Source organism: Alexandromys fortis, unplaced genomic scaffold (genome assembly GCF_014885135.2).
Source record: "Alexandromys fortis isolate MF-2015 unplaced genomic scaffold, M_Fortis_MF-2015_v1.1 scaffold_27, whole genome shotgun sequence".
Lineage (NCBI taxonomy): Eukaryota > Metazoa > Chordata > Mammalia > Rodentia > Cricetidae > Alexandromys > Alexandromys fortis.
The window spans coordinates 4,521,705-4,536,837 of NW_026067952.1; the positions used below are offsets into that span (position 1 = coordinate 4,521,705).

The window sequence follows — 15,133 nt, forward strand, 5'->3', positions numbered from 1 at the left end:
AAATATTATCACCATCAATTTAAAAAAAATTATTGTGTGTATGAATATTTTGCCTTTATGTATGTCTTTACACTACATGTGTGCTTGTTGCCCTTGTCATAAGAAGGCAAGGTCATCAATGCCCTGGAACTGGAGTTATAGGTGGTTGTGAGTCACCCGTGGGTGCTGGGACTTGAACCAGCGGCCCTCTGCAAGAGCAACAAGTACTTATAACTGCTGAGCCATTTCCCTAGTGGATTTGAGTGTGTGTGGGGGGGGACAAATCCAACACCCTTTCCTGATTATTAGTGGGGAAACTGAGGCCCAGCAAGAGAACAATATAGGAAATGAATGAGGAGAACCTTGAGACCAGAGTTTTTTCCTTTTTCCCTCTGGGCATCCTACACTGCCCCCTACTGGAAGGAGGCTTCCAATACAAAGCCACAAGGAGTGGTGCGTATACTCCCTGCAATAACGTGTAAAATGTTTTCCTACAAGATCTCTGAGGGAATGTGTCATCAGACCTTGGGATTTGTTGCTGGCCTGAAACGTCAAATGAGAACTTTAATGTTTCCCTTATGCATTTCCTTTCGGTAAAGTATTGGCTCGGATCTCCTTCCCTTCTCTCCATGACGATTTTGAATTGATTTCTCGTAAGTCTTTATTTCTTAAGGAAGTTCATCCTTCATCTAGGCTGTGAGCTGAAAGTACTCTTGTCCAGTTTCCCACCTGCATCTTCACTCTGGCGTTCTTGTATTACAAAAGTCATTCTATGTTAGTTTGCGGTCTAGTTTTTCAGTCTCTTTCTTCTAAGGTGTCCCGTAGAAGTGGCCCCCTGCCGCAAAACCATAAAGTACTTTAAAGGAGGTCTTATTGGTTCATTTATGACTTATCTCAGACATTCAAATCTTCAACTGATTTAAAATTTGCCTTTAAATTTTTTGAGACAAATTTTGTGTGGTCCAGGCTGACATTGAATTTGTTCTGCGACTGAAAATGCCCTTGAACCTGTAATCCTCTCGCCTCCAGGGTTCTGGGCTGCTGTGCCTGGTTTTAATTTTATCGCTCTAGACAGGAAAGGCACTGTGGATCCCACATCATTTTCCCCTAACCCTCCCTTCCTCCTTGACACACTCTGCCTGTGGCTTTAAGACTTTATGGGAGGACACAGAAAGACACCATCTTAAAAGGCGGGGATGGGGCCATCGTTCAGCAATCTGCTCTCCCTATTCATCTCACTTTTCATAAGTTTCATTGACCCCCAGGGCTTTGATCCATGGGCTGAGAATTCACAGTGTATGTGATGACTCCAGACTCGGATGGCCATCTAACTACTTGGATGTCTCCATTGAAATGAGCCCCTCATATGTCAGATGGCCAAGATGGCTCCCATCAAGCCTGCTCTTCCCCAAGGCAGAAGACAGCAGAGCCATGTAGCCTGTGACCAGTGGATGGAGCTGGAAGCAGGGACAGACCAGCTGCACGCCTTTCTTCCTTCTTTCTTTCTCTGCATCTGTCATCCTCAACATCTACTAGCTTGATTTCCAAGCTCACAACCCCAGACCATCTACTTGTCCGCATCTCCTCGACCTCTCCTGCAGTCTAGGATCCTTCGCCTGCATAATCCAGACCCTCCCTTGGGTCTCCTTGTGTCCATTCATGCTACTGAGAGATTTGGCAAACCTTGTATCATTCATCTCAGTCCATTCACCTTCCTCCCTCCCCGCTTCTCTCTCTCTCTCTCTCTCTCTCTCTCTCTCTCTCTCTCTCTCTCTCACACACACACACACACACACACATACACACACCACACACGTTCTTAGGAAAAACTCTTGAGAACTCTCATGTAAATATTATTTACAGCCATAAAATTGGAAACTATTCCCAGCCAGGAAGGCGTCATGAGACTAACATTTGCGGTACCTGGAAGGGACAGACTTTTGCTGGGCAGGAATGTCTAGGGGCTTCCCATAGAGGAAGCAGTGTTTGTATTGACACGGAGGTGACCAGATGCTCATCCCGTGTAATCAGAACATTATTTATGGAAATAAAACAATAGACATAAGTCGTCACTCATTTCTCTGAACACTGGTGTTTTGCTCTTAGTTTAGATTTGCCCAAAGAGAGCCTGAGATGAGACTTCCTCTGACGAGACTCAGGGTAGGAAGGAGCGGGAATGTCGGGAACAAGAAAGGAGTGTGGGTTGCAGCATGGCCAGGATGCAGCCTCCGTGGGGGTTACAGTGGGCATCTGCAAAGCAAGTTATCCTTTGGAAGAGTAAGTTTGGCTTTCTGACTGCCCCTCTTCCTCCTAGGACCTGGTTCCCATTTGTCAGAGGCCAGTTTTCTAGCTAAGTTAGCAGTCAAAACTCATAGCAGTTTGACCTGGGTACCTTACACTGGCACAGTGCCAACAGCTCCTACGGCCCTGCCTCATTTACTTCTCCCAAGACTCCAGGAGGCGGGTGCCATCCTTCCTGTTAGTAGAAACCTGACATCATTAAATAAAGACATCTGGCCTGTACCGGGCACAGAGGAGCAGGGATGTGAGTCCAGCTCTGTGGGAGTTCAAGCCCTTCCCTGGTAGGTTCTCCTTCTTCCCGGAGCATGCAAGCTGGGCCTAAGGATCCCAGCAGCTCTGGGGCTGCTCTCAGCCAGGAGAGAACTGATCTTTATCAGGCTGACTCCTAAGGCTGCTGCTCGGAACATCCTAGAAGCTAGTGTTTGCTCAACACGGCTTCCTGCTCAGATCCAGGACCTTTGAATCCTAAAGTGCCCAGGGAACCTTGCTGCTTTGGTGAACCTGGGAGGTAGATGCACAGACAAGAAATAAAATGTCTTTGGCCTTTGACACCTTCATTCTCTCTATGCACACATGGGTCCTACGGCAACTGGAATGGGACAATTCCTGCAAGTGATAAGAAAACACCCCATGATGGGGCGTGTGTGTGTGTGTTCAAATACAGACTCCAGGGAAAACAGAGAGTACCTGGCCACCTCGTGCCATTAAAAAACAGAGGTCAGTAGGATCCCACTGAGCCTCAGAGTCCTAGAAGAGCCTGAGTTACTCCATCAGCAAGACCAGCATGAACTTCATATTCTCCATTTCCTTACTGGCCATTTGAAAAAAGCCTCCAGTATCTTCCAGTTCCTCTGTTCAAGAGCTAGCATCTACTGTCCACTGCTTGGATCTACACTTGCCCTGTGCCTAGCTTTGACCAGTGGATGGAGCCGGAAGTAATGATAGACCATGTCCATGCCTACACCTCAAGAGGTCTGGCAGCTTCTGGGCTTGCTACTCTGGGAAACCTGTTCCCCACCTGCGAACAGCCTCAGGCTAGCCATCTGGGGCACGACAGCTCCCAAGGAGCAGAAGCAAACCTCCCCACCAACTAGCAAGAGGCTTTTCCGGATCTTACTGCTGCTGCCCAGCTGTGCCCAGCCAAACTGCCAACCAATACAAGCCTGGACCACTACACATGGTAGTCCTCATCACTGTATTGTGAAGCACTTGCTTTCTCAACAAAATGGCATACTATGAGAAGTGTAGGCTGCCTCTGAGAAGTTGATGATAATAAATTTGGCTTGTGTCACTGGCTGAGCTTCATCTTACAGAATTCTAGTTATTATTACTATTGCTGCTATTATTATTAGATGGAGTATTGCTAAACTAGGTGTATGCACTCGGTTGCTAAGCCTGGTCTCGAGTTCACTACCTTCCTGCCTCAGCCTCCCAAGTGCTGGGACTCCAAGTGTGCACCATTATACCCAGCTCCTAACGTCCTCTTTTAAGGTAGGCAGACCCTGTGGTGACAGCAAAAAGATCTAGAAGAATTCTTAAGAAGCCCGCCTGTCCTGTTCTCCTGTTAGGGAAGGTGGGATTCAAAAGGCAGATTAAAAGGCCACCTTCACACACCACACCAATGTTCTACAACCTCACGGAGTGCGTGGCAGTTTTTCCATGGAGGTCACAGTCTTGAATGGAAACAGATAAAAGCTAAGTCACCACACACATACAGTAGATGACCACAGACAGTAACGAAGGCAGAAATTAAAACCAACTGGCGTCGTGACCGAACATCCTGGTCCCAGTTTGGAACTGGAGGTCACAAACAGCTCTCTGAGGAGGTGCTGGGTAGTTTTTGAAGTCAGAGCACAGCATGCTACGAAGTTCGCTGTGGACTTAGGGACTCAGAGGTCCAGAGTAAGTCCTGATCAGCTGGGATGACCGTTGTTCCCAAGCTGATTCTGGACAACCAGGTATTGCATTGCGACATACCCAGGACTTGGAATTATCGCCCTCCATTCCTGCAGGCTGGCACATGCAATAGCAACATAAAGGCAGCTTTGCAGCGGCAACACAGTGCTCATGTGGGGCAGGGCAGGGCAGGGGTGGGGTGTAGCACCCCGGTATCGGCATCACTGCAACTTGGACTACACTATATCCCTCATTAGCAGAGTTTTCCATGAGCCGCGGGCTCACATCTTCTTTACAACCCCCTGGGACCTGTCACAGAATGAGGCACATTATGCCTGTGAATTAAGAGGCCTTTTGTTTCCTCCAGCCAGAAAATATGAACCATTCATGATGGCTGAGGGGCCAGCCAACTTCTGTTTCCAAGCCAGAGGTAGAAGCCAAGACCAGCGCCAGGTTTGTCCTCCAGCTCCCCAAGGTTCCCAGTAGCTCTTGGAACCTCCTTGGCCCCATCTGGCTTCTTTAGCTGTTGCTATCCTGCAGGCTCTCCTGACTTAGGGTGCCATTCTCCATATTGTCACAGACATCAGCAAGGACCCCCTCCCTGGTCACAGACTGTAATGAGGATGCTCACAGGTGAGAAATGTCAACTTTCGATTCTATGTGGAAAATCTGATCCCATTTATGGCCCCAGAGGCCCGGAGCACCAGAGAGGAAGCCTCTTCCCTCTGCCCTTTGCGCCACGTCCATCAGCCTCCTCAGTGGTCTCAGACAACTGATTCTGTGTGATGGGTAGAATCTGTTCTCCTGTGTGTAGACACACACTCCAGAGGCTATGTAGGCAAGGGACGGTAGCAGAGAACATGGGGCACCTCAAATCACTGTTGTGAAATCTGCCCCTCACACAGGAAATGTGGGCAAGACACTTGGAGTGTTAAGGTCTCAGCGATGCCCACTGTAAGCCAATAGTATTCAGGGACTTCATTCACAGCCGGCACCGCAGTCCTGCTTTGACTGCCCCTCATAAGGACTCAACTGAGAGAATAGCTTTAGGCCATGTCCTACAACTCTGGCAACTGCAGCCTTCCTACCTCGATGCCAGCCGCATCTTGGCTCCACCAGCCCAAGGCTCAGACCCCCTCGGGGAGGAGGGGCACTCACCTGGCTGGTTGGCAGGAGCTCTGGATTTCCGTCACTCATCCCCACGTAGGCACTGTCACCATCAAACTAGAACAAAGACAGAAGTGGCTCTCATTAAAATGCTTCTAGAGGGAAACAGGACTTGTATCCCAAGGAGGTCAGGGGATGGTGCTGAGAGAAAGGGGATGTGAGGGCTGCAGAAGCAGGCACCGGCGCCCAGGATGCCAGCGGCCCCTGTTCTGTTCTGTGGCCCTGGGAACCTCAGGTCAGGACCATCAGTCTCACAGAGGACAAAGACAGGCCATGCCTTCTGCTGTTGGCACTTTGCCTTCTGACACAGCAGGCTGCCTTGCCGGTCCCTGAGCTGCCCACCCCTGCAAGTATACAAATGACTAAGGCTAAAGCTGGAATCCCATGTGTCAGGGGAAGGGCCTTGAAGGCCGTTGCCTTGGAGCCAATGACAGCCTGCCCCAGAGACGCCCACCACATCTTTCTACCCTAAGGGACTTTGTCCCCACTTCTGTCTCCTTTTAGGCTCGTGGCCACAGGTGTGAGGACTGCAGTGGACCCTGGCAAGGGGACACAATGTGTTGGAGAACCTGCCGCTTCTGCATTTGGGCAGAACTGCCTACCACGGGCAGAGGAAGAAGCCCAGGCCCCGTTGGCAGTTACTGATGTGTCTCATTTTTCTGATGGAAACCCATCTTGGAATGTGACCTATATCAGAACGTAACCACTTTTGCCAGTCCCCAGAATTCCTCAGTAAGAAGGCAGCATAGATAACTAGCGGAGCTTGTGGCCCAGCGAACTTTCTCTTTTGGATTTCAACATGGCCGCATTAGTCATTGCACAAGGGTGTGCGCTTCTCTGGGGAACTAATTTGCGTGAGCACAATTGTGCAGCCTCCTGACGTAGAACTCTACGCTCCCTCAGCCACGTGGATGTCTGCTCAAGCCCTTCCCTTAACACTGTGTATATCAGCCTGCCCGGAGGCCAGACCCACCCCATGGACTCAGAGAGATAGCCTCTCCTGCTACCACCTCCTGTCTAAAGACAGCCTGTGTCCTTCTAGCATGCTCTAACGTTTACTGTGTTCAAAACTGGATTCCCCTACCACGCCCGATGTTCCCAGGGATCCAGGACTTCATGCTGGGCATGGAGGAGAAGCTTAACCACGGAGCTGAGACATTTTCTAAAACAACAGCAACTACACAGGATGCTGCGAGTTAGTGATACATCATAACAGGAAAACAGACTAGAAGATGTCCCCCAGCTCCTGTGTAACAGCCATCAATTATTAAACTCTGCTTAAAAGACAGCTAGCAGGAAGAAAAAGGCCTGTCCGACAAAACCCACTGTGGTGAATGAATGACTACCTGGCTCTGAGTGGCATGCTTTCTTTGGAAGATTTCAATGGTCCAAAGAGGACAGCATTCTTTCCTCCCTGAACACCAAGGAAATACAAAGAGCGGGCTAGTCACTCGGTGGGGAAGAGACCACACAAGTGCCTTTTTTGCTTGCTTCGCCAGGTTTCTTCCCAATAATGCTGCAAGCTCCCTCTAAGCAGAGACCAAGGCTTTTCTAGATCCTTCCATGCCGTCAGCATTAGCCCAGGGCCCTAGACACAGCAGACAGTTGGCAAGTGTGTTGGAGACTTGGGAGAGGGAAGAGTTACCCAGAGTGAGCAGTGGAACACGGCCTTGGGCAGGAAGCCTTCCTGAAGTTTGACAAGGGGTTTGGGGGCAGATAAGGGGGGCGGGGCAGTGGACTCCTGTGAGGTCACCAGAGTCTCACAAATAGGCTCACCCATTCATGCATGTATCCGACAATTCAAGCAATGTGGAGGAAAGAGCTGTCACAGGCTAGAGGAAAGCTCGCTTTGGCTTAAAGGAAGGACTTTGTTGATGGGCTCTTCCTGCAGAGCCTTGGTCTGCCTCAGTTTGGGGGAGTCTTGGGCACCTCACACAGTGTCCTGAAGTATGCTGGGCTGAGCAGCTGTGCCCAAGGGCAAAGCAGAAGGAGAGCAGCTGTCTCTCTACCTCTGCCAAAGCCATGCTGGGCAGAGAACTCGGATTTAGGAAGTGAGGTAAGGGCAATCCCCAAGGGCTCAGGAGCTTCCTCTTCCTTGGCCTCCGGAACAAAGGCCTGAGGTTTCTCCCTTGCTCCCCTCCTCATGGAGGACTCTTTTAGGTAAAAAGACGAGAAAACCAAGGAAAAAGTCACAGGCTCCCCCTTTCCTTAGACAGAGCAAGGCCTCCTTCCTGCATGTGTATTCAGACCCGAAGGCAAACACATCTCCCCCACTTCCCAGGACAAGCTGAGGGGAACAGAGAGTATGGGCACCTGTGTTCCTCAGACCCAGGCTCGTGTGGACCCACGTCATACCCAGCTCAGCCCCACACACAGGTCTCATATCCATACACGACACACCGATGTGCTCAGAGCACAAGCACAGGGTACATTGTCGGCCTGTGGGAAACGGGCACACACTCCCAGTGCATAGTCAGGAAAGGAGGGGCCGGCAGCAGAAACACACCGCACACCTGCAGCTGTTTGTGGAACTCACACCAGCGCGAAGGCGACATGTATTTCTTGTTCCGAGACACATTAAATGGCGGCACGGGGGGCGAAATTCTGTGTACATATCACAGTTTCTCGGTCCCTCCGGCGAAAGCCATTTCTCACACGACACAACCCTCTGCGTGCTTTAAAATGTGCAGAAGAAACACAGGGGGACAACAGCCTAAGAATTACTCTGAAACGTCAGGACATCCTCTTACCATTGCCTGGAATAGATTAATTTTCCCCATTTCATATTCTAATTATAATTCCTTTCCCCACTGCCATCTTCAGTGCTCATTACAGCTGGAAGATTGTTCTGCAAAAGCCAGGCCTTCATCTTCTCTCCCCAAGAGTTTTGTCATGGAAATGAGTTTTGGAATCTGAAAGAACCCACATTTTTTTTTTGCAAATATTGAATGTGTGGGGATAACCCTTTCATGTCAGCCACCAGGGATAGGCTCACAGAGGCTTCTAAAGGGCCTGCCTCTCTCCACACTGTGTGGTCGCCTCAGGGATAGGAGCTCTTAGGCCTCTATTCCAACAGCCACCCCCAACATAAAGCTTGTCATGTTCTCCCAAAGGATTGTTTTTATCTTAAAAAGATATCTAACAAATAAGCAGCCAAAGTGAAAAAACGGAGGAGCCCTGATCTGATAGAAACAGAGCCTAGCTCCATCTGTCCCACCTTAGGCAAGTTCTTTATAGCGAAGCCTTGGTTTCCCCATCCTTCTGACCCACAGCCTCTGATTCATGATAGATAAAAATCTATCTCATAGATACGTGTTATGAGATGGAGACTGTGGTGAGAAAGATGAAAGAAAATAATGGACAGATTGATGCAGGTACAGATGAATGAGGGATGGACGAGGGATACACAGGTGGCTCAGTAGATGCAGGGCTGGTAAGTGATGGATGGATTGAGGTGCTAACTCATGGAGGATGGATGAACGGATGGATGGATTGGTGGCTAGATAGAAAAGGGATAAATGAATGAATGATGTAAGCATGTTTATATGGATGGCTAGATGGATTGTGTGTGAATGCATAGATAAAGGAAGAAACCAAAGAATGATGGGTAGATGGATGGATGGATGGATGAATATATAGATAGATGGATAATAGGTGGATTGGTTGATTGATCAATTAAAAAAGGACCAATGAAAGAATGATGGTCAGGGGAATAGATAGGCAAATGATGGTTGACGGGTGGATAGGTGGGTAGAGGAATTATGGGTAGAGAAGTGTAAGATGGAGGATACATGGATGACAGATGACGGATAGTATAAATTCTCACTGTCTAATGGAAATAAGGTACAAGGTAGAAATGTGAGCCACATGAGTAATTTACATTTTTCTAGTAGTCGCGATGTAAGAACAGAGGAAACTCATTTTCATAATGTACTCTATTTATCCTAGTATGCTTATAATGTGATTTCAACATTCAATTAACATTAACCTATTAATTGTTGATTAGATGGCTCATTAGTGGAGGAATGAAAGGATTGCCTGTTCATTCACTGATCCTTCGGTGATGGATGGATGGGTAGATGGAGTTGGGATTTATTGATGGGATGGTTGAGTCAAGAGGGAGTGGTGGACCTCCACTCCGGCCCCGGGGGGCCCTAGGTGGCTGGGAGATACCCAAGCATGCACCACAGCAAGCACCACTACAATGAACAAATACAACATGGGGAGATGGGAAAGATAGCGTTACATGGCGGAGAGATGGGAGAGAAAAGAGAAGCAGAGTGGTTCCTGTGCCATGGAGAGAGGTGAACCTGGAGATGTGTGAGAAACAGGCTGAGAGAGGAGCCTGCACAGCCCCCTGCACAGCCCCCTGTACAGCCCCCATGGTAATATCCAGGCCTGGGCTACTGCAAAGGGTCTAGGTCTGTGGTCCTACTGTAGCCAGAGTCTGTGTTGATGTCTGTGACCCATGTTACCACCAAAGGCCATGCAGATATCTGTGGTCTGGGCTGCCGTCCTCAAGCTGAGCGGGCCCCACCCTCACTGGCTACAGGAGAGTTGATCCCACCCCTCTCTCGCCTGAGCACTCTGGAAAGCTGGTCCCACCCCTCGCTGACCTGCAGCATCAGCAGTGACACGGGCACAGGAGAGCTGCCCCACTCTGTGGTGTGGGTATGGGAGAGCTGGCCTCACCCCTCTGGGGTGGGAAGGCCCAACAGAGCCCAGATCCAGGGCCTTGAGTTGGCCCACCCCAACATCTACCCCATCTGTGAGCTGCTAGAGAAAGAAGGGGCTGGTCCTGCAGAAGCACGGCCTCAGGATCTCCATGACTCTGGGCAACCCCATTACATCCAAGAGGACTTTTGGTGAGGGTCCAATATCAATGGTGTAACAGAAGCCAGAGGCCTTGAACCAGGCCAGTGACTCATTGCAATGAACATTCACAGGTAAAGCTGCTTGGTGGAAGGGTCCGCTGCACGACACCCCGCAGTTTCCAAAGCCACCTTGAGGAACAAATGTGTGACGGAGACTAGGGAAAGACAGAGGAGCGCGAGGTACATGCACGGCGGAACTGGAGACGCAATGGCTGAGACTCCTATGAGAGAAGGCAGAGGTTGATAGAGGAGCAGGTCACTGCCCAGAGGGGTTGCCAAGACTTCTTCAATTTCTTTCTGAGAAAACGGTTGGGATAGCAGAGAAGACAGACAAATGGGGGGTGGGGTGGGATTCTGGAAAGCATGGAGAGGTGAGTGGGTGCCTGGGAGAAGCGGGCTAAACTGCATGAGTGAATTAGCAGAGGGCTGGTGAGTCTGGTGTGTCCTCCCCACTCCATACCTTCCCTGAACAGGAAGACTGTGTGCTCACCGCTGCAGTACGCCACCACCCCTCGGTAACTCATCTTTAGCTAAACCACCCCAAATTCCAATCGGCAGTTTCTCCCTGGCCGCTTTCCCATTTGGTTCATGACCACTTCCAAGAAGGCACCTCCACCACTGACATCATGGGCATGGACTGATTCTTTCCCCAGCAGTCTCTAATCATAACAGATGTCACCGCACCCGGGCCTAGCTCAAGGTCCCTGGGTGACTCTGAACTTCTACCTACACACGCGTCCCCAGTCTGACCACCCACGAGAGCTTTCTGCTCTGCTCTTCCACTGACCTGGCATCGTTCGTCAGTCTCTTCGTTCCTCAGACAAGCCCTGCTTGGTCTCTATACAAGTCTTGACCCTTGTAACACACTATCCTAGATGCTGTTGTCCTAGACACTACTAGCCTGGATGCTGTGAGGGCCTCTGCTGTCTGACTCCTTGCTTTTACCTCACTGTAAGTCCACAACACTCTTCTCTACGTCTCTGCTCCCTGAATCCCAACTCTCTCTCTCTGAGTTCTGTTTCTTTGAAGGGGATCTGTCTACGCACTCCACCCTAGGGTCTAGCATTAAAACTCCACACTTCTGAGTCCAGCCCGAAAGCCTCTGTCCCAGGAAGGTCAGCTTTGGGCCGTGAAAGCTTTGGTGACAGCAAGGATGTTGGAATCTGGGCGCTGCTGCCTCTGGGTGCCAGCTGGGCGGCCTTGGACTTCATCTTTCTTGCTCTCATTTCTCTTACCTATAAAACAGTGATGAGGGGTTGAGGAGGTCCGTGCGATTGTAAGGACCAGGGGTCAGGTCCATAAAGCCAAGGTAAACACCATACATGGCTGAGATGGCCCACCTGTAACTCCAGTGTTTGGAAGGTGCAGCCAGGGCGCTTCCAGAGAAAGCTGACCAGCGAGACAGGCGAGATGGCCCAAATCAGTGAGCGCTGGGTTCAAGAGACCCTGACTTAAATAATAAAAATGGAGATTTTTAATAAAAAATAAAAAAGAAGTTAAAAAAATAAATAAATAAAAATGGAGACCAATGAAGACTCCACAGCACACATATGTATGTGCCTGTGCACCTGCATAAACATATGTGCCCACACGGATTTGAGCATGTATGCACACATGCACACATGCACACACTTTTTAAAAAGCTATTATTCCTATCTCGTGACAATTATGGTATCTTTTATCAGACATCCGATAGCATTCGGCTACCAGTGGCAGTTGATGTCTGCCATACAGTAACGCAGTGTTTTAAAATGTTAATTATGTCTAACAGTTGCTTAATGACTTATCTAACTTTGTAATTATAAGCTCACACATATCCCTTTATCGGTCCCAATCCTCTCATCTCACTGATGACCTTGTCTCCTGTGTCACTGAAAAGCGGAGGCCATCAGGCACGTCCCTGACTCCCCCAACCTGCCCGGCTTGCTTACATCCCACCCGTTCTGGTTTCCTTCCCTTCCACCCGGAGAAGCTCAGCACTTCCGTCCAGCTCACAGTCGGTCCCTTCTCTTTGACCCCACACTCCTACGACTGCCCTCCCCCCACTCTTGGTCCTGGTCTAAGATCTGATTTAAGTGCTTGCCTGCTGTGTTCAAACAGCACACTAGATACCAGGTAGGTCCTGGTGATCAGACGTGGCCCCGACCTAAGGCGCCAGTCCAGTGGATAAGCGATGGCTCGTCACCGCCTGCCTTTCCCCCGGCTTTGCAGATGACAGACCAGCTGGTTTCAGTCCAACTCTAAGCCACACCAGATGCCCATGACCCAGTTGACAGCCCATCTTGACCCGCCAGGGACAGCTTTGGATTGACTGGCCTCTGAGAGCCAAACAGCCAATAACAGTCCTACTTCAGCAGCCTCAGGGACACAACTGGGTCACGGTGCCAGCCCAAACACCTCCTCTTCCTGACTATTTCGTCTAGGCTTCCATGCTTCCCCAAACCATGCAAATACCATCCTCAGCTTGACTTGTAGCTCCAAAGTCAAGGCAGTGAGCATAACGTCTCATTGCACACCTAAGCAATGGTGTATTCTTAGTTGCCTGTAACAGGACTGGGCTAGCAGAGGAAGAAAAGCAGGAAGGAGGGCTTTTCAGTAGAAGTGCTGAGGTAGGGGTCATGCGTAGGAACTGACAAGACAAAGAGGAGGAACATGACATCCAGGTTGTTATGAGCGTGTGCCAGTGACCACGTTCCCAGACCCAGAGCTATGCCTGGGTATCTCATTAGAATCCCCTAGAAATTTCAAGGTTGCCCCACTGTAAAGATGAACAAGGTGAGATTCAGGGTAGTTGCGAGCTTGCCTTGAGCCAGCAAAGACTTTTAATCCTGGCCTTGATCCGGCGTACCAAAGCAGCAGCTGTGAAGAAACGGCTGATCCCCCGCTCTGCACAGAGACACGGGTCAAAGATGAAGGATGCACAGCTCTCTCTGCTCAACCAGTCACAGGGCATCAGGCAATGTGCCTGCGGTGATCTGAAGAGAAATGATCAAAGCGGCTTGCTGCTCCTGCCAGGCCCGATGCAGCCTGTGACAACGCTTGGTCGGTCTGCTCAGATGAGGCTGAGCGCAAGAGACAGTGACAGAGTGTGGCCGCTGTGATCTGGGCTCTGCTGAGAGCGTGGAGAGCCCGGTTTCACACGGAAGTCTCAGGAGACACACACTGGGAGAAAGGCCTTCGCAGATGGAGGAGAAGTGGCCTAACTAAGGGAACCCTCAGACTTGAGCAAACCCAGGCCCACCAACACATGGAGAAGTGCAATTACAGCTCATCCAGAAGCAGCTGCCAGGCTGCCAGGGTTTAAACGCTGGGCAGGCCGCATTCTCCACCCGTACGTCATGTTTACTTTTAGCCCATGACTCAGTCTTGCCTTGCTTGTCTGAAAAAATGGGTATGGCCATCACTGAGATTAAACAAGTCAAATCACGAGGAGTGCTTGGAACCTTTTCTTACAGGTCAGAGAAAGCTATCGACCACCTCTAGCTAAACAGCTTGGTTGAATTCTGTAGAGGGGCCTCTATTCCAGTTCTGAGGTATGTCTGCCTATAGCATACAACCTGACATAAAACATGTAAGAAAGTCCGGATATCAGGTGATTTTTTTTTCCTACATGATAACTTGTTTTGCTTCTTAAATACAACCGTTGATTTCCCTCCAGTGACGTCAGCCTCCTAACTGATGCCCCTGCTCTGCTGTGCACAGTTCTGGGTGTTCGTTCTTAATGGTACCCACGTTGGAAATCCAACACTCCGACTGAGGCCCAGAGAGGATAGGGGTTTCACTTATGGTCACACAGCCTTGATACCCAGGCTGAGTCATATGTCTAGGCTGTGCAGAACCCCCCAAAGCTCACTTCCTTCAGTAGTATAGTCACTGGTAAGTTCCCACATTCCTGTAAGTGACCCTAATTAAACTAATCAGCTCACCAGAAGGGGGAAAAAAGGAATGGAAGTAGAGAAGAAAGAGGACGGGGGCTGCAAGTACTAAAAGAGGATATAAAAGAGTAACGGAGCGAACACTGTCAAATACGTATGTGTGCTTGTGAAAATGTCATGTTAGAACTCATTAGGTATCCTTAATTTATACTAATTGAAAAAAACTCAGAAATAAAAGTCACACTGGTTTCCCACCTCAATTTCATGCAAGCTGTGTGACCAAAGCTGGTGACCTCATCACCCTCCGCTTCGAGTTTGCGTGGTTTATGAGGAGAGGCAAACTCTTGGCCATAGCCTGGGAACAAGGGCCTGGGAATGGCCTTGTAGGCAAGCCCACAGCCCCAGGCCACTGGGGGACCCTTCTTCCCACTGCCCACAAAAGTGGTAGCATTTGTTTTGCCAATAAAACCATCAAGAGATAGTGTGATGGAAATGGTACCATGGCTGCCAGGTGCCAGGCTCCTCTGGAAGGTGGACCGCATCTCCACCTCACAGATGGGGACACCTAGCCCTCCCACCTGGCACTGCTCACCAGCCTCCTAGAAATGTGTTTTGTCAACACCGAAGCGTTTGAGTACCAAACGCACACCGGATCTCAAAGGCACCAGGAGAGAAAGAATGTCCAATACTTCGTCAATATTGTCATATTGATTACAAATAGAAATGATCCTTTAGCTGATCTGGGTCAACCAGAAGGCACAATAAGTTAATTTTGCCTATCTCTTTTTACTTCCTCTGCATGTGGCTACAAGGATATTCAAAATCATATTATGTGGTTTGTCTCACATTTGATGTGTTTCTGTTTTCCCAGCACTGGCGGTCGGAACCCAGGGTTTCCCACATACTGCCCAGATGCTTTGTCACTAAGTTACAACCCAGCTCCATTTGCACTTTTTCCTACTTGACCATGCCCATCCACCATCTGCCCCAGACCCGGAGCTCTGGACAGTGGAGACTCAGTATCAGCAGTAACCGAATCCA

General features: G+C 49.6%; 1 protein-coding gene across 6 annotated transcripts in view; it reads right to left on the reverse strand.

Annotated features, from left to right (window-relative positions):
• Tox2 (TOX high mobility group box family member 2) overlaps positions 1–15,133 on the reverse strand; it is a 113,279-nt gene that overhangs the window by 60,176 nt on the left and 37,970 nt on the right. For 5 of the 6 annotated variants that reach the window (XM_050150925.1, XM_050150927.1, XM_050150926.1 and 2 more), the window contains exon 2: positions 5,335–5,400. The exons of the other annotated variant lie outside the window; for it this stretch is intronic. In XM_050150925.1, coding sequence (XP_050006882.1) covers positions 5,335–5,400 — 66 coding nt within the window. The remainder of the gene's footprint in view (positions 1–5,334; positions 5,401–15,133) is intronic. 6 annotated transcript variants of the gene reach the window in all.